This window comes from Stegodyphus dumicola, chromosome 2 (genome assembly GCF_044657685.1).
Source record: "Stegodyphus dumicola isolate Sdum_Otavi_A_Nest chromosome 2, ASM4465768v1".
NCBI lineage: Eukaryota > Metazoa > Arthropoda > Arachnida > Araneae > Eresidae > Stegodyphus > Stegodyphus dumicola.
Window position 1 is genome coordinate 232019639 of NC_140769.1, and position 19869 is coordinate 232039507.

A 19869-nucleotide genomic window follows, 5' to 3' on the forward strand; every position below is an offset into this window, starting at 1 on the left:
GATAAGTGTTAACAATACAAACTGGTTACATGTGATAATTGCTGAACACTTAGTAATGGAACTAACAAGTTAGATATTACTAATATCAGTACTGCTGGATCCTTCGAAACCAATGTTAATAAAACATTTTTATATTGTCGTTTGCTTCAAGCTCAGCATAGTCTTTATATTATTAAAATAAATAAAAGAATTACGAATGCATAAAAAGTCAGTCTGGCTTTCAAAAATAATATGTTTTCTTTCTAATTGCTAATATTTTTTTATAATTATTTTTAAAATTTGGAAAATATTTAAGATCTGTAATATTTTTTTAATTTCTTTAAATTCGTTCTCTAATCTCTTACAAAATTTTTCATTAAGATGAAAATAAGGTACTAATAAATGAAGTAAGATAAAATGAAACAAAAAAAAAATGTTTAAGTTATTCTAATTCTTGATATGCATGGAAAATACAATTTCAGCTTTATTTCTAAATGCATATATTCTATAACTATCTTCCTCGATAACAGATGTTTGTATTTCTTCTTTAAATATTAGATTAAAAAAGTTAATCATAAATATTGATAACCATATTTAGAAATAGGCTACCAGGTTGACCATCCGTAACGAATTTTTGACATTTCGACTTCGCCCTGTCATTTTGATAAGAATAACAATTTTCCCGCTTTTATTGGAAGCTATAAGTAAAAGTCCTTATTTATCTGAAATAAATTATTTTTCTTAACCTGCAATCTATATCAAAAGTTTAACCCTGTTTAACTGCCTTCGTTCTTACTTTCTTTACTTTGATTTTAGAAATGTTTGAGCACTCTTGAGTGAGACTGTGAATTTCATGCAAAAGGTCAATTATCTATGTTTCAAACAAACATATCTTCAATCGAAAAAGGCACTATTTCAACTCTATAGAAAATCTTATAAACAATTTAGAGTTCATAAGAAGATTATGGTTTGTTATTACTTACATTAAGAAACAGTTAAAAATGCTACTAAATTGAAAAGAAATTAATAAGGATAAATATTTTGAGATAAGGAAGAATATCTCTGATACCATTTTAGAATAAAGCGAAAAGTGGAAGTATAGTTTAGACAATATTGTGAAATTCAAGTAGATTCTATTAAAAAATGACACATGAATGAAAAGAGATATAGGACTGTTTTACTCAGAGACATATCTTTTCCTGGAACAAAATGAACTGTAGTATTCATTGCATTTACACCCTCATAAAATCTATAGCAGTGAAGACTCTGCAGGCGTGGAATAAAGAAAATGTTCTTGTATCAAGTAGGTCAGGGTTTTTCAAGTGCGGTTCGGAGCCCATATGTAGACGCGGAACTGAATTTTAGGGTCGTGGGAATTTTAGAAAAACTAAAAAAATTTTGCTCGCCTAAAGACTGAAAGTCAACTCAAAATTAGTTTGGGAACATTACACGTATAGCATTTCTACGAGTTCAAGACCATTTTTTTTTCAACTGCGATGTTCACTGCACTCCCAGTAATTAGCTTCTTCCCTAATGGTTTTGAAATGGTTTTGAGCTAACTGGGCACGTTTTGTTTGATTTTTCGCCAATGAGTGATGACGAATATGATATATTTTCTCGCCAACATCTTAAATTTTGAATTAATATACCTACTGTCTGTCTGTTTTATAGGGGGGAAGAAAGTGTTCGGAAGTTAGATTCCTCTTGTTATTCAAACATGTGTAAATAAATTTCGGCAAATTATACCGTAAGACCATATATAATGAACCGATATATAATATAGGCATAACGAATGTATGAAAGTGCATATATCTGTAAGCAAAGTAATGTAAGGGAGTGTAATATATGTAAATATTTTTGTGTATCAGTAAGCTATGTATAAGTAAGTTATGCAATTTAAAGTAAGGCAATATAAATGCAGAAATGTCTAATAAAAATGCATGGGTAACATATATGTTTTGTATTATGAATAAGGGATATAGGATGTCTAACGCAAAGCAATGTATATATTGGAATGTCTATTTCATGTACTGGAAAATTATGCTATAAGTACCCAAATAACATGTAATGTAAGTAACCTGTAAGACTATTATGTTTGTAAATATTTGTATCTAAAAAATTAATCAGAATGTATGTGCATGTATCTGTATGCATCTGCAAGTATATGTAACCTAAGGTTAAGCAGTGTAGGTAAAATTAAGTAATATGTGAAGCAGGCGTGCCTGTCTATGTATGTATATAAAAATAATGTAACGTAAGGCACATGTAATATTGGCATATGTAACTGTACATGCAAACTGTATTTATATGCAATCTACATGTAATGTAGGTATATTTATTGAAATGTACAGCTAAAAACTGTAACTGTACACAAAAGTAATTCAACGCAATGTAAGATTAATGTAATTCAGGTAATGTATATGCATTGTATGCCGGAAATGAGAGACAAAGTCAGTACGTAACTCTGTAAATCACGTTATCCATAGAATATGTTAACCAGCAAACAAGAATGTAATACTAAATATTAACAGCCCTTGTATGGCCATGTAATTGCTCTTTTGAAAGACTCAAGGTTCAACTCTAGATACTGGTGGACGTTGCGCTACACCAATTAACCGACCGTAAAGGGGTGGTGCCCACGTCCCCCGTCGCATGTCGCATGTTATTCAAACAAGAGGATTCACTTTGAAATTCAAAGTCATCATATTATAATGAATAAGTAGTTTTTAATTTGATGGATCAATTAAAAGATAAGTAAGTAAATAAAGAAATATCTGCTCCACAAAAAGAGCACATGGCAAGTAGAACAGACTATTCATTTTGCATAGTATTAATAATTTTGAAACTGAATAATATTGTTCTGGAAAGAGGAATATAATACTTCGTTTCATTGCAAATGAGAAATGCATGGCTCATTTGCCTCAGTTATCTCAACATGATCTCAACATCTAGCAAGAATGGTTTTAGGATTATATCGGTGATTGTTCTACTCTGTTCCTGGATGAATTGCGATCAGACCTTAATTTCTAAAATCTGGTAAGCCAGAGCCCTTTCAAAGGCCATTAGGAAAGGTAAACAAAAATAAATACACAAAATAATAAATAATGAATAATACCATTAAATAAATTGTAAAGAAATAAATGAAAAGTTGATAAACTTCATTAATGAAACATCTCTTATAAAGTATAAGCTCATTGGTTATTCAGAGCTGCTCCGGCTAGAACTGCTATTAAACTCAAAGACTGAGAAGTACTGTGGCCGGGTTCCGGTGGGCTCCAGCTGAATTTAAGCTGTGAATGCAGTATGATGCCGTATTAAAGATTACTACAATACATATTACCTATCCATTTGGGGTATTTGTCCTGATCTCATCTGTCTTTTGTATCCAGACTCAGAAACAAAAGTAAAGAGCATGATATGAGACCTCCCAGATTCCAAAGTTGAGAGCACAGAAATCAGCTAATAACAATTTTTGTATCAGCTGTTAGTATGAAGATCACTGCTTATTGATTATAAACCATATAATATCAGGATAAAAGGTGTTTATTACGCAAACCTGTTGACTCAACTTGAACAAGACATACCAGCTGCTGAAGGGTAAATCCGCTGAACACTGGTAATTCAGTCATGACTCCAATCTCGATGAACGTATTGTCTTCAGAGGAATTTAGCTGCTTTCCATATGTATAAAGTGAATACGATCCAGTTTTCATTAAAAAGTTCCTTAAAAAAGCTATGCCTCTTTTTATGTAAATAACCCTCATATGTTTCGGTGTAATGCTAAAAATCCAATGCAATTTCTATTAGCTGTAAAACTCTGTAGTAAAATCAGCAGAAAAGTGCTGGCCTTGGAAAGCAATGCGTGCAATACTCGAATTTCTCAGACTGCTATCGAAGAATGTGGATTTCAGCTTTTATCCCCTCCACCATGCTCACCAGACCTGTCCTCAAATAACATCATTTTCTTTTTTAAACTAAAGCAGTATTTGTATGTTTCATGTTGCAGTGATGATGATGATTTGATTGAGGTTGAAAAATGGTATGAAGACTTTGATATTTTTTTCTAATGGTATTCAAAGCTTAATGGAATGCATTTGAAAGTCAATGTAGGAAACTGAGAAAGAAATTTTAGATATTTTATCTTGTACAAATTTGTTATGCTTGAAATTTACTGAATGACTCTATATATGGAAAGAATATTTCATAAAATGCATGAAGCAGTAAAAGTAAAATATTCCGTTAAATAGTGCGAAAAAAATTCTTAAAATTGACACAAAGTAGTAGGTTTCCTGAATTACTGAAAATAGTACACATGAATGGAGAATGCTTGAATTTTAGAGAGGGGGACATAAAATTAGGCAAAACAACACCTTCTGTTTGGCGCATATTTTAATTAAATAGATGGTGGTTGTTTTGCTAATTTTATATTTTAAATTGGCGTGTTTCTCATCTTTCTTTATTTAAGACTGTTAGTTAAAATTTGAAAGTTCATCTAAAGTTTCAAGGCCATCAAAAGGAAGTTAATGCAGAAGGCTTAATGCGTTGAGAAATACAACATAAAACATGAATTAAAAATTCATAGCAGTGCAGCACACAAATCAGTTTAAAGAATTGAAATAAGGAAGCAGCTACTGCTTTGGAAACTAATAAACAAAAACATTTTATTTAATTAATAATTAAGAAATATATATATATATATTTCAAATCATTAGTTAAAAAGATCATAAGAAATGCAAGTGTGGTAATCATATCGGAAATTTCGTCTCATAAAATATAAGCCCATTAATAAGTTTTAAATAAATAAAAGTCATAGAAAGAAAATATTATGACTCTGAGGAAATGTCATATTTATGTGCGGATTTATTCCAGTTAGCGAAAATTCTAGAACCCTGTTTATGCTGAAATCACTTTCTTATTTTCAAGTTTCAGATCATGTCATTTCAAATCCGTATGTCAGTTTCAAAATTCTGAAAAAGAATAAAAATTATTAAATTGATTGAAAATGATGTATCAAAATAGCAGAATGAAAGAAAGAAAAAGAAAGCAAAATTACACTTATTCCGTGTATATATTATAATTATTTCAGAAATTTTTAGCCCAAAGGGGCAATTTGCCCAAAAGGGCTAAAAATTTGTAAAATAATTATAAATGTACACGAAATAATTGCAAGGACCATTAATTTCGTTTGGGAATTTTGCGTTGTTTCATTATAAGCGTCGTTTCACTTTTCATATTGTTGCCATGAAATATTAGTGCTCTTCATTGTAAAAAAATTAAATAATGAAGAATCTGCATGAATGTATGTTTCTCGCATTGCGGTACTTAGAGAGAGTATATTTTGAATAACGTTGTCCCCCCACTCGAATGTGGGCATGTCGAAGCCTAAATTTGGAATTTAAAATTGGTTTTATTATCTCTTTCATATTTTGTAAAACGTTAACGAATTTTTGATTAACGAACTCGCCGATTTCAAAGCGAGCAATGGCAACACTCTAAGAACTCTCTCGCCATGAGATCTTCAGCTTTTTTTTTCATATTAAAAAAAAAAAAAAAAATTATCTCCAGCCCGCGAGACGACGTATCGGAAGTTCTAAAGATATGCTCTTTTTAAATTATTCTGTGGTATTGCTATCGAATTGAACTTTATGGTTCAAGTGCGAAGAACATATTTAATAAATACAAGTAACACACAAAACGATAAAAAAACGCCCGTTTGGTAAACGATAAATAATCTGAAGGCCTTCTGATTTTTAAATTATTTTTGTTATCGGAAAGGCCTTTAGATTTTTAAATACTTTTTTATTTTGCTCTTTTTTGTTCCCTCAACAATTGTTTCATAGATTTTCTAATTGGAAGGAACTCCCATTTTATTTCTAATGACTCACAGTAGTAAATTAAATAACTAGTGACAAATGATGAATTTTACTTGTTGCTGTACTAAAAATGGTCTACATTATTTGATGTTTATTAGTTCACTGTTATATTGATTTACTTTTACATGAAACAAAAGACAGTAATAACATATACATGGGTACAAGTAAACTGATAAAAATGTCCTATTTTTGAAACATGAAACATAAGTCGACTATAATCGACACATAATCATGTGCATAAAATGTATGTGTATAAATTGAAGCACAAATTTGTATTAAACTGAATCTTTTTAAATACAGGGTGATTCTAAATTGCTTTTACAAATTTAGAGGGCTGATAGTACAAATCCAGACGAGCAATAATTACCATAGAACATTGGCTCGCATTCCACACTGAGAGACAGAAAAAAGGAATATCAGAATTCCAACTTGAACTTAAAACAGTGTTGAGAAAGCGAATGAGTGAGACCAAAAGTTGCGCAATCAGATTTATTGTTTAGTGAAAAACCTACAGAAAATGCTCAAAATGCCGGCCACCCGTGTTGTGTTGTTGCACAGTTGTCATCGGAAGGAATGACTGTGCACCCTCCCGAAGATTCCTGATGTCGTATTATTTTTGTCCGCAGCAACAACAATTCTCGCCATGAGATCTTCAGCTGAGTCAACAGGCGTCTCGTACACTAAAGATTTTATCTGCCCCCAGAAGGAAACTTTCAGTGGGTTAAGGTTCGGTGAGGTAGGAGGCCAAGGCACAGGTCTGCCACGTCTAAGCCATCTTGCGGATATGTGACATTTAAAAGGTTACGGACCGTGATGTAAAAATGTGCTGGGGCTCTCGTGCATAAACCACATGTCTCTCTGAATGGTGAGAGGAACAGCCTACAATAAACTGGGAAGTACTTGTTCGAAGAAGATACGGTGGCATGATGTAAGGGCCTGCCAGGTAATCACCTAAGATACTTGCCCTAATACTTGAAGCGATGATGTGTCTTTTCCAAGGACACCGTTTGGCTTCCTCCGGTACCAACTAAGAGCAAAATGCTGCTTCTTCTCAGTAAAAATTTGCATACGGTTAATTCTTGATAGTCTTAGGAGATAGATAGTCACATTGTCCTTCCTTGATGTGTTTCTACTTTTCTCTTTTCTACATCTCAGAATGGAATGCGACCCTATGTTCTACGGTAATTATTGCTCTTCTGGATGGATACTATCACCCCTCTTAATGTGTAAAAGCAAAGCAATTTAGAATCACCCTGTATATTATAATGTTAGATTAATTAATGCATTTCTATATAATTTAATATTTTATTTAATATTCACAGAATTCCAACTTCCAATTCCAGCATTGCTCCCACATTCCAAATTTGGGTTTTTGGTAAAAAACTGCATCTCAGCAAAACATCTTTAGACATCCCTAAAGTGTATAGTACAATGCTAAAATTTTACAGAAAAAACAAATAATATTTGAAGAATAGTTTTTACGTTAGAAATTAGATACTTTGATCGTATTGCCAGCAGTTGTTCCCTTTGAAAAGGCAGACAAAATTGACAAAATTTTGCCATCTATTGTTTAAAAGCAAAAGCCTTTCCTTGAAAAAATATTCACAGTATTAAGATTAGCTGATTAGAATTTTGAGAAACTCTGATTATTTTTTAAACATTGCATCTGTATAAAATGATGAATTCTAAGGAAATTAAAGTATGAATAATTTTTTATAAAAATATATAATTCCTGATTTTCTATTAAGTTCTAGATATATATCAAGAATGACACAATTTATTCAAGGAAAAAAACAAAACAAAAGCTTTTACCCGTGACAGGATGTCCATACAATCGGAGATCATCATTCGTTAAGTGGTGTTCGACCCGGGGGCCTTTACCACTATATGTTTATCAATCTCCTAAGCACCTGTAAAAATTCGTTAAATTCCATAAACTGGAAAAGTCCTGTGCACTTGTAATAAAAGTGCAAAGTCTTCAGTAGTGAAGAAGTTGATCAGGGGTGACGCCATATATTGGCCACAGATGAAGTCTTCGTTGGATAAGCTATAATAGCAACTAATAGTTTTGGCATATCTTTTACACATTATCGTAGATTTGATACAGTATCGGACAGTAAAAATGGAAAATAATACAAACAAGTCCCAGATTTTTTTCCTTTCGTCTAATGTCCATTACAAGTGAACACAAATTTAAACAAACATTTCTGTACTACTTTATCGAAAATCGCAAATATTACAAATAGTGTCTCTACGCACTGTGACTTGCCTGATTCGACTTCGGACGGACAGACACCGTTTCGTCCTGTCATTCCAATTTTAATCGTAATCGTATTCTGTTCCCGCCAAAATCATTCGCGGCTTTTTGGTGTGTCGTTGCTCCGGTTAAATGTTGTATTTAAAAAAATATATTGTATTCATCTAAATATAGGATAAAATGCCATCCAGAGATTATTCAGAAGATAAAGGTATAACTATAAACTTGAAAAATGCTTCTTTTTTAGCTTTTGTTTCTTCTGTAGGCAATTTAAATTTCAGATAGAAATTAGCATTTGTAGTTGAAATTCTGATTATATAGACATTTTAGGTCTTAATTAATTCACATATAATTTACTGTTGTATTTTAATAGTGTTTTATTTTGTTAATAATTATCCTGTGATTGATGGAGCTAACTTTCGAAATCATTTGTAAACAGTGATATGATATGCTGATGTATGTAATTCATTGATATGCAAGCAAAAATCTCCTTAAACACATTTGCACATAGTTCTTTTTGACAGAAATGATACTTTGTCGTTTATTTATTCCTTGATTTTTCATTCATTTTTTATTTTAAGTTTATGTGAGTGTATCGATATGTTATTTCTGTAAATGTATATTTGTCTTTCTGTTTTAAAGAGAAAATCAAGACGTTCCTGTCCAGCTTTGTTACAGAAGACAAGAAAGGAGAAAAATCTTTAAAATATGGGTTACAGTTGGTAGGTTTATTAAAAAAAATTCGCATTGATGTTTTGATATTTAATATTTTTTTTGCTAGTGAACATTTTATTAGTTAAATTACTAACTTTAGTCTTTTAACCGAGTAATCATATGCTTATAAAAATTATTTAAAATAATTTTTACCGTCATTATGTGTTTAATTAAAATGTTATATGAGGTGGACTGGAGCTTTCTATTGAAATTTATTATTCTATTTTTATTGAAATTAAGTTTTATTGGTTTATTATTTATTATTATTTACTGAAATTAAGTTTACAGTATATATATGTAGAATTTGTGGATATTTATATCATTTAATAGTTGGCTAACACTCATTTCCTAATTTTAAGAAGAATTTTCATTTTTTAAAAATAATTTCAGCAGATAAAACTTATCAAGTAATTGTTGTTAATTTTTTGTATGAATTGTAAAGTTGTGTATTTGAAAGGAAAACTCATTTAAGTTGATCTTTGGATTATGGTAACTTGGCGATTTTTTGGCGAAAATTTCGTGACCAACTCTGCTACAGCAACCCTCTATTTTTTCGCCGCCATTTTATCTTCACATGTTTCATTTCTTTTTATTTACTGAACACTTTTTCCAACAATCTACTAGCCGAATTACACTTATGCTAGAAATTTTATGTAACAAAACTGCTTAATCATGACAAATATTAACTGCAAAACTGGGAAAAAGTGCACAATCGCAAACTCCTTGCGTGTTTTTCAGAATAGCACATACACATAAACCATTTACACGTCGACTTATTTTTACTTAAAAAAACATCCCAGAATTGCACAAAAATGGCATTGCACACACTCTTAACTTTATCCATCTACACTGCTATTTTCTCATAAATTACAAAAATTTGCACGAAAATGCAAAAAAATTCTGTGAATCTTTAAACTCAGTAAAAAGCACATACATGAAATTACCTGATTGCGAAAAAGTATATACCCTTTCCAAGGATGAATTTTCCACGTATAAAATAAATAAAATATCCAAAAACTTTAACCTCTAAATTATCTATTATATTATAAACGTCACCAACGAATTCATACCGCAAACATTACAAATGGTTACAAATACTTAGTGTCAAATATTTAAATTATTTCCATGCACGTTTACTTCCACTGAAACGTATACCAAATTCCTACAAACATAAAATTCACAAAATAACTATCATTTAATTAAAATATAAATAAGCACATACATTAAATTAATAAAAATTAGCTTACAATCCTAATTACTTTAAATTAAATCATTGCTATAACAATTTTCCAATAATAGTACCACATTACTTTATTTACTCCTTACATTTAGAACAATGCATAAAAATAATATCCTCAAATAATTAAAAATACTAACTTACCTAATCTTCTTCAGAATCTTGATTACGTGGCCGATAAACTTTTCTTATTTCCTCGCTAATTAAAAAGCAAGCGCATGTGCGCCTGTTTCAGGATCTTTAAAATCATACTTATAGTTCACAGCAAGGTACCAGGTAAAATAAATAACTTAATAAAACATCTTCTATCTTGCACAACCTTAAAAAAACACTTATTACTACCCCTTTCAATCCCACTAAATACCCATTTCGAATTCACTTTAGTTAGGGCCATGAGATCCAAAAATTAACCAACACTGTTTCACACAACACAAAATAAAGCTAAATACAAAATTTCCAGATTTCCCCCCTTTTCCGATTAAAGAACTGTAATTCGTCCATTAATGTCACATGACATATCTCATGATCTCTCATTTCCCTCACACAAAATAATGCGTAATCGGAACTGAGTACTTCTCACATTATTACCAAAGTCCTAGGTAGTAATCTTTATCGCCTCCAAAATGTCGCCAAACTACCAGTTACCATATTCCAAAGATCAGCCTTCATTTATGCTGTTTTACAATTTGAATACTTTTGTTAATTTATTTTATTAATTTTATACAAGAGTGTTTCATCTTCCTATTATACAATGATTTTATCATTTACCAAGAAGTAAAGCAAATGAATGCTTTTAAAATCTGGGATTTCTTGCTGTTTCTATCTAACTTTTAAACACATTGTTTCAGAGCTCAGCTTTCTACAAAGTAGTTTATATATATATATATTTCTGATTAACAAAATCTTACATTAATACTGCTGATATCTAAGGATTCATCAGTAATTGAGTAGATAAGATTGCTGAGCTTTGGTTATTTAATCCAGGTTTGAATCTTAGTGAATAGATTGGCTGCATTAGAAATTTGTGTTTTTTTCCCATATGAATACAGCCTGTTTCCTTTTAAAAGAGCTCCTGATACTATCCCTTTATTGGTATATATTTGTGAAGTGCTTTGCCACAATCAGGTCAACTAAATAGATGACTCAAGTTGACAATGTAACTTCAGATTGCTTTTTCTTTATAGGTCAAGCAAAATAAATCTGCTAATCTTTGGAATATGGTAACAGGTAGTTAGGCGACATTTTGGTAAGGCGATAAAGGTTATTAGCTAGGACTACATGTGTGTACATGGATAAAGTCAAGAGTGTGCGCAATGCCATTTTTGTGCAATTCTGGGATGTTTTTTTAACTGAAAATAGGTCGACGTGTTCATGGATACCGTGTATGTGCAGTTCTTAAAAACGTGGCAAGCAGTTTGCGATTCTGCACTTTCTCCCAATTTCGCACCTAATCTTTGTCATGATTAAGCATTTTTGTTCCATAAAAGTTCTAGCATAAGCGTAACTCGGCTAGCAGATTGTTGGGAAAAAAGGTTGATCTTTACAATATGGTAACTGGTAGTTTGGCGACATTTTGGAGGCGATAAAGGTTACTACCTGGGACTTTGGTAATAATGTGAGCAGTACTCAGTTCCGATTACGCATTATTTTGCGTGAGGGAAATGAGAGATCATGGGATATGTCATGTGATATTAATGGACGAATTACGGTTCTTTAATCGGAAAAAGGGGTAAATCAGGAAAAAATGTGGAAATTTTGTATTTAGCTTTATACTGTGTTGTGTGAAACAGTATTGTTTAATTTTTGGATCCCATGGCCCTAACTAAAGTTAATTCGAAATGGGTATTTAGGCATTGTGATAAAGAGAAGTTTGCTTTTTATTTAGCGGAGGAAGTATGGAGGAAAAATTTGCAGAAAAAATCTTTCAATAATTTTATTGAATGAATTAGAAAAGTGTATCCGCCACGTAATCAAGATTCTGAAGAAGATTAGGTAAGTTAGAATTTTTAATTATTTGAGGATATTATTTTTATGCATTGTTCTAAATGTAAGGTGGAAAGGAATTTGGTATTATTGGGAAAATTGTTATTAGCAATGATTTAGTTTAAAGTAATTAGGATTGTAAGGTAATTTTTATTAATTTAATGTATGTGCTCATTTATATTTTAAATAGTGGTTTTGAATTTAATTATATTTTAATGAAATGATAGTTATTTTGTGAATTTTATGTTTGTAGGAATTTGGTATACGTTTAAGTTGAAATAAACGTGCATGGAAATAATTTAAATATTTGATACTAAGTATTTGTAATGCTTGCGGTATGAATTCGTTGGTGACGTGTGTAATGTAATAGATGATTTAGAGGTAAAAGTTTTTGGATATTTTATTTATTTTATATGTGGAAATGTTCATATTTGTAAAGGGTAAATACTTTTCCGCGATCAGGTAATTTCATATATGTTCTTTTTACCGGGTTTAAAGATTGAGTAAATTGTCATGTATTTTCGTGAAATTTTTCTAATTTATGAGAAAAAAGCAGTGTACATGGATATAGTGAAGAGTGTGCGCAATGCCATTTTTGTGCAATTCTGGGATGTTTTTTTAAGTAAAAATAAGTCGACGTGTACATGGTTTAGTGATATTTTAATTAAATGATAGTTATTTTGTGAATTTTATGTTTGTAGGAATTTGGTATACGTTTAAGTTGAAATAAACGTGCATGGAAATAATTTAAATATTTGATACTAAGTATTTGTAATGCTTGCGGTATGAATTCGTTGGTGACGTGTGTAATGTAATAGATGATTTAGAGGTAAAAGTTTTTGGATATTTTATTTATTTTATATGTGGAAATGTTCATATTTGTAAAGGGTAAATACTTTTCCGCGATCAGGTAATTTCATATATGTTCTTTTTACCGGGTTTAAAGATTGAGAAAATTGTCATGTATTTTTTTGAAATTTTTCTAATTTATGAGAAAAAAGCAGTGTACATGGATATAGTGAAGAGTGTGCGCAATGCAATTTTTGTGCAATTCTGGGATGTTTTCTTAAGTAAAAATAAGTCGGCGTGTACATGGTTTATGTGTTAAAAATAAGTCGGCGTGTACATGGTTTATGTGTATGTGTTATTTTGAAAAACGCGTAAGGAGTATGGTATTGTGCACTTTTTCCCAATTTTGCAGTGAATATTTGTCATTATTAAGCAGTTTTGTTTGATAAAATTTCTAGCATAAGTGTAATTCGGCTAGTAGATTGTTGGAAGAAGTGTTCAGTAGATAAGAAGAAAAAAAACATGTCTTTACTTCGTGAAGACAAAATGGCGGCGGGGAAAAAAGAATAGAGGGTTGCTGCAGGAGAGTTGGTTGCCAAATTTTCGCCAAAAAATCGCCAAGTTACCATAATGTAAAGATCAACCGAAAAAAATGTTGAGTTAAAAAAAAAAAAAAAAATGCATTTACTTCGTGAAAACAAAATGGTGTCCAAACAAAAACTAGCAGGTTGCTGTAGCAGGGTTGGTCGCCAAAAAATCGCCAAGTTACCATAATCTAAAGATTAACCAATAAATATTTTTGTTACATGCCATTTTCTTCTTTAAACTATATAATTAGGCAAGATAATACAGTTTAGTGCATTATTATAGATATACCAGTTTCTCGTGGTTTTTCAGATTTCAAAGTTGACAGCTGTGGTATGATATATAGGATTGCTATTCCTTTTATTATCTACAAATCATTGTTCAAGTTTGATCTTGTGCTTCTTTTCTAAAAACAGACTAGACAAATATGTGAGGCCCTTGGCACAGCTGGTGCAAGTAATGTGGCTGCACCAGGCAGCAAAATTTTTAGAACTTTGAAAGATACTGAGAGCAAAGTTGGAACTACTCTTATACACTCCCTCGGTTGGCGACAAATTTTTCACCAAAAATGTTTGGCAACAAACTCCATGGTGCCATATTACTCTCTAAATTTTTTGTCTACATTTCGAACTTTAAGCCTAAAATGTCTGCAAAAACACTGTTTTCGCACGTGCAAAAAACTAAGTTTTTAACACACAATTTGCGCCAAAAATTCGAAACAAAAACAAAAAAAATTTAGATAGCAGAAACATAAAGTTCCTAAACAAAAATATTTGACAAGAATCCATGTACACAGCGATTTGTTTTGACTTAAAAAACATCAGAGAATTGCACAATATGTGCAGCGTAGGAATCTTGCATACATCGCTAAAATAAACTAACATAACAACAATAAATTTCAAACAATGCCATGTACACAGCATTCTGTTTTAGCTTAAAAAAATCAACAAATTGCACAATCTAGGCATTGTGCACAAATCAACAAAATAAACTAATATAAATTACAAACAATTCAAAAAACAACAATAACGACAGAAATTCATAGCAAAAAAACAATGAACATAACATTCTACAAAATAAAATGCATTTACCGTTGTGAATGCTTCTTCAAGCAGCAAAAATATCAATTTCAAACATCAGCAAAACTCGTCAATTTCCACCACTTTATCCTTCCCCACTATCTTCTGAGACACAGGGAATACAAAGTCCAGCATACATTCGTGAATAAAATTGTGGCCATTAATATTGGATTTATCTTGCACACAATCCAAAATACGCAACTAAAATTTTGCTACCACGTCTTTCATTGCAACATAAGCCATTTCAAAATGCCCACCAAACCAACCAACCAGCAAAAATAAAGTTTCAACGTCAAAAGGGTTGCCATACAAACAACATCGCATCAAAAACCATTGCAGAACACACAGTCAAACCAAAAAACAACGCAGAACACATGTTGCCACATTTGGCAACGATCTGATTGCATATATCTGATTGCGTATATGAGAGTAGTACCGCAAAGTTTTTAAAATTTAAGGGAGTTGGAGGGCAGCAGAATTTAGGGACATCAAAATTTTTAGAGTTTATGCAGGCATCGGACATAATAGTTCAATATCTGCAGAAATTGCATTGGGTGTCACCATCATGCAAATATGTTGATATTATGCCAGTTTTGTTTTTCTGTACAGGTAAAATATTAAATCTAATTACAATCAGTATCTTTCTATTAAGCTTTTAATAAATGCCAACCCTATTTTTTATGTGTAATTTTTTTTTTATTCCAAAGCCTAAAGTAACATGTCAATCTTGAATATCAGTTGTAATATTTTTTCAATTTATATTGTCATTGTAATGTGGTAATCTTTTAGTCACTGTGTAGTGCCGAGTGTATGCAGTTTTCTAATATTTTTTCCATGAAAATACATTACTATGTACAGATAGAGGACAAAATAATATGAACACCTGTGAAATAATGGAAAATATTTATTAATAGGGGGTTCGACCACCCTTTGACTGAAGTACAGATTGAATGCAACGTGGGATAGATGCATAAAGGTCATGGACAATATTAAAGGACTATTAAGCCATTTCTCCTGCAGAGCGGTCTCTAATTTCGAAAGTCCGGATGATGGTGAAAATTGGGAACCAAGTTTGGACTCCAAATATGCCCATAAATGTTCAATAATATTCAAGTCTAGAGACTGAGGGGGCCAAGTGAGATGTTCAATCGCATCGTCATGCTCTTTGGACCATTCTTGAATACACCTAGCAGTGTGGATAGGGACGTTGTCATCTTGAAAAAGCGGTCGCTCCCCAGGGAATACAGTCTGAACAAAAGGATGGACATGATCCCATAGAATGCTTAGATAGTGATTGGATGTGATCCTCCCATGCAAAATAGCAAGTGGATCAAGACTGCACCAAGATAGCGCACCCCATACCATAATGGCGCCACTCCTATGCTTCACATTCGGCAAGAGACAGTCAGGATGAAACGCTTCTTTGGGTATTCTCCAGACATAAATGCATCTGGTCATCTGAAATAGGGTGAATGATGATTCATCTGACCTTATTAAATGTTTCACTGTTGTGGGGGCCAGCCTTTGTGATCTCTGCACCTGGGCATCGCTTGAAAGCATTAATTGCTGTCACCTAGTGTTTACGAATTGCCACTCTGTCATAAATGTTTGCAACATGAAGTTCTCGTTTGACATTTTTTGTTAAAACGGGGTTCTGGAGACTACTGTTCATTTCGGATGTTATCTCGGATAACGACTGCTTGTGCTTTTGGGCTACTATGCGCTTCAAGACCCGTGTATCCCTATTAGCCAGCTTTGACTTTCGGCTACTGTTGTGCTTTGATACGTCATCTTATACTCTTTTTGTGTACGCTGTCATAACGGCTGAAACCATACCCCTTGCACACCCCACAAGGTTTTCTATTTACTTAATTGATATTCCACGCTCCAACTATCATTCCTCTTTGGAACTCTAACAAGTCTGACATTTCAACTTCTCACAGACAGTTCAATCGAAGCATGCAATGCATGTGACTGCTGTTGAGAGACTTAGTGAGCATGAAGAGGAAGGTATGAAACCTGCCTCTTCACGCTCACTAGGTGGCAGACTTCTGTTGCAGGTGGCATGGCTGTACTGAAGGTGTGAAATATGGCATACTTTTTCACAGGTGTTCATTTTGTCCTCTATCTGTACATGTGTAAACAACAGTGGAAAAAAAATATTACTGATGTTTCTTGCTTTTTTAATTTGATTGACTGATTGCTGTTACATGGAATTTTTAGTGGGTCACCATTTTGAAAATGGCTGTTGCCTTTTGTTCATCACCTTGGCGAAAAATAAGCTGTCAATGAATTTGTAAATGCTATTCATGATTGGCAATAAGTTCAGGACTTTTCAGGGGTGTGGATAATCAGAAAATACTGATATACCTTTAATGATAGAATTTCTTGTAGCTTCATAATGGTAAATGCTTATTTGGCTTTAAGGGAGAAAGACAATTATTTAAGTTTTTTTAATATCTGGCGGCATCATAATCTGAATTAATCTGATATTTCTTGTAATTCGGTTTTTATATATAAATTAGTTCATTTTAGAACTCATAGAAACTTATTTCTATATCCTTCTGTGATGTAAAATACATTATTTTGTTTAGTTCTGAGCTATAAAAATTGTTCTACAGGTACAAATAGCTCATCGTGAACAAGTTGCTATAACAATAGAACTGGATGATGTAGCAGAAATGTTTGAAGATCTATGTGAAGCCATAGAAGAAAATGCTCGTCGATATTCTACATTATTTGCTAATGTTATTCAAGAAATGCTACCTGATTATAAAACTCATCAGGTAAAGTTATTTCTCTCTGTTAAGATCATTATAGAGCTGTTGATCCTCTGCATTAAATAGATTTCTGATTTTCCATTACATATCCTGGTCTGCTAATAATTTTTCAGATCTCCTGACTTTTAATTTAATTAATACTGATTAATTTATTTGAATTAGATCCTCTCATTCAAACAGAGATCTAGCAGAATTATTGATCGTTAAGTTTCAAAAAGGGGGAGAATAAAATTCTAAACATTTTTTATCAGTTTTTTTTTTTTTTTTTTTTTTTTTTTTAAATTTATTTTAAGACTAAGATGTTATTGTGCAAATTTAAGTTTTACACATGTGACTTCCAGCATATTTTTCTGTTAATTCTTATTCAAACTAAACTCTTTTAATTCATTGTAGAGATTTATATAAAGCATTTTTTGAGTCTGTTTAATTAGTAAATATTTAGCTATGTACTTACATGCACTTTAATTGTTAATTTTATTTCCCTAGTGCTTAAAAGCACTTTGATAGACAGAACCTCATTTTTGCTGCTTGGGTTCTGCTGTATGTATATGTATGCTATGATTCACTTTCTCTCCTGTGTATACGCTGTCAATGTTCATCTATCTAAATAACAAATGTTAATATTATAATCTGTGTGGTCTCATTTTTCCTTCAGAACTTGACTATACGAATGATAAATCAGCTGTTCATTCAGTATATGTACAGCATAAATGGTTTAATATTTCATATAAAACAATTTGGTGGTACAGTAGAATTCCAGAAATCCGCAAAGCTTGGGACCAGAGGTTGTGCGGATTTTAGGATTTTGCGAATTTCAAAACAGAAAAGATGCATAATATTCGGACTAAAAGTGCAAACTGAATAAGGCGTATTAGATACATTTAATTAAATTATTATATACATTATTGCAATAATTTATTATATGCATTAAATTATTTTTACATATATAAATTGATTATATTATTCATTGTATTATATGTACACAGCATCAAGGTTTCCCGATTTCGCCTCATGCAAAGATTTCCGGTTTTGTGTTAGAATCACTGTAGCTGTAAAATTTCAACAGCTTTTCTTTATTTTTCCGTATATCATACACAATCGTGTCGCAATTCCTATAAATCGAGCTATAGCACCTGCTATGAATCAAGCAGTAGCACCTGCTTCCATCTTTTGCAGAATTTGCACTTTTTGTGTTACTGTCAATGCAACGTGTTTACGTTTTTCAACGTTGCAAGCAGTAAAATCAGGAGTGCGTTTCTTATCTGTCGTATTAAAAAGGGCTGAAATTAAAAATATTCTTAATTTATCCACAAAATATCCAGATAAAAAAAAAAGGCATCACTAAACAATCTCGTGAAATGAAATAAGAAAGCTCAGAAAATACAACAACGTGAATCGTGAACTTGAACAAAGAGTCGAGTGAATCGTCTGTTTTTTCCTCGATGCAGATTAGAGGAAGGAAAACTTATTTATTTTATCTTTTTTAAAAAACATTTTTTATATCAATAATTTGGTATTTCCGTTTTGACTCATTATTATTCGGTAAGTATTTTTTTCTTCAATATTTTATACTCAATATTGCGGTTTCCAGAACCTATAAACTGAATGTTTATATATTCTGAGAGGCAACACGGATTTCAGGCCGGCGGATTTTCAGTATTTGACTGTACTTTGTTATAGCGGCCCTCAACCATATTTGGTGATTTTAGATTTGTGCTAAGATCTCGGCTATAATTTTATCAAGCTCAGGAAGTGCGAATGTAAAAATAATCATCACAATATATAATAATAGCAGTATTACTCACATGTCGTTTCTTAAGAATATTTTTAAGAATCCTAATCTTTATTATTATTTTATCGCATGTAATTGTTTCAGACAACTATACCACTTACACTTTTTAAGGTGTTTGTTACACCATTTCATGGACCTCAACTCTTCTGCCCAAGAATACATAACTCTAATAGCAGTGATAAGTGGTATTCTGGAACCGCTGAACCAATTCTAGTATGACATTTCTAGTAAGTCATTACAGAAGAAAAAAAGCACCACTTTCTCAATTTTTGATTCTATTGAAGCATTTTTATGATATGCAAGAATCACCTGTCACCTGGTGGTTCATATTTCAAGATTGGTAGCTAAATGTTCTTGATTTTTTGTGAGCATGATTATGTGGTTACGATTTTTTTTTTTAAACAGCCAACTCTGAATTGTAATTAAATTGTAAATATTAGCAAATTTTATCTGTAAATCATGCAAAATTAATAATATGTCTATCTGGAAAATGTGTCCAGTTCTGTTTTAATCTAATAGATGAGGAGATTTCTTGCAAAAATGTTTCTACAGTGTATGATAGGTATAAAAAAAAAAGAAGATTGATTCTCGGTAGGAAATGGTATTTTCAGACATATTATACTAAAATGGAAATAAATCTTAGTTTGATTTCTAATCACTCAGATATATATATATATATATATATATTTTAAACATGCATGTGAGTGCATAAAATAATTCATCCTTCATAAAGAAGAGTTGCTAATTCAGTAATAGAAAAGTTGAACAGAATATGACAGATAAAACATATTTATATAAGTT

At 31.7% G+C, this 19869-nt stretch overlaps 1 protein-coding gene across 1 annotated transcript in view; it reads left to right on the forward strand.

The window, feature by feature from the left end:
• The first annotated feature begins 8167 nt into the window (after positions 1–8167).
• Positions 8168–19869, forward strand: part of Mcm7 (minichromosome maintenance 7) — a 41305-nt gene continuing 29603 nt past the window's right edge. The window contains exons 1-3 of the mRNA XM_035363928.2: positions 8168–8320; positions 8752–8831; positions 17118–17282. Of these exons, the coding sequence (XP_035219819.1) occupies positions 8290–8320; positions 8752–8831; positions 17118–17282 (276 nt within the window). The 5' untranslated portion in view covers positions 8168–8289. The remainder of the gene's footprint in view (positions 8321–8751; positions 8832–17117; positions 17283–19869) is intronic.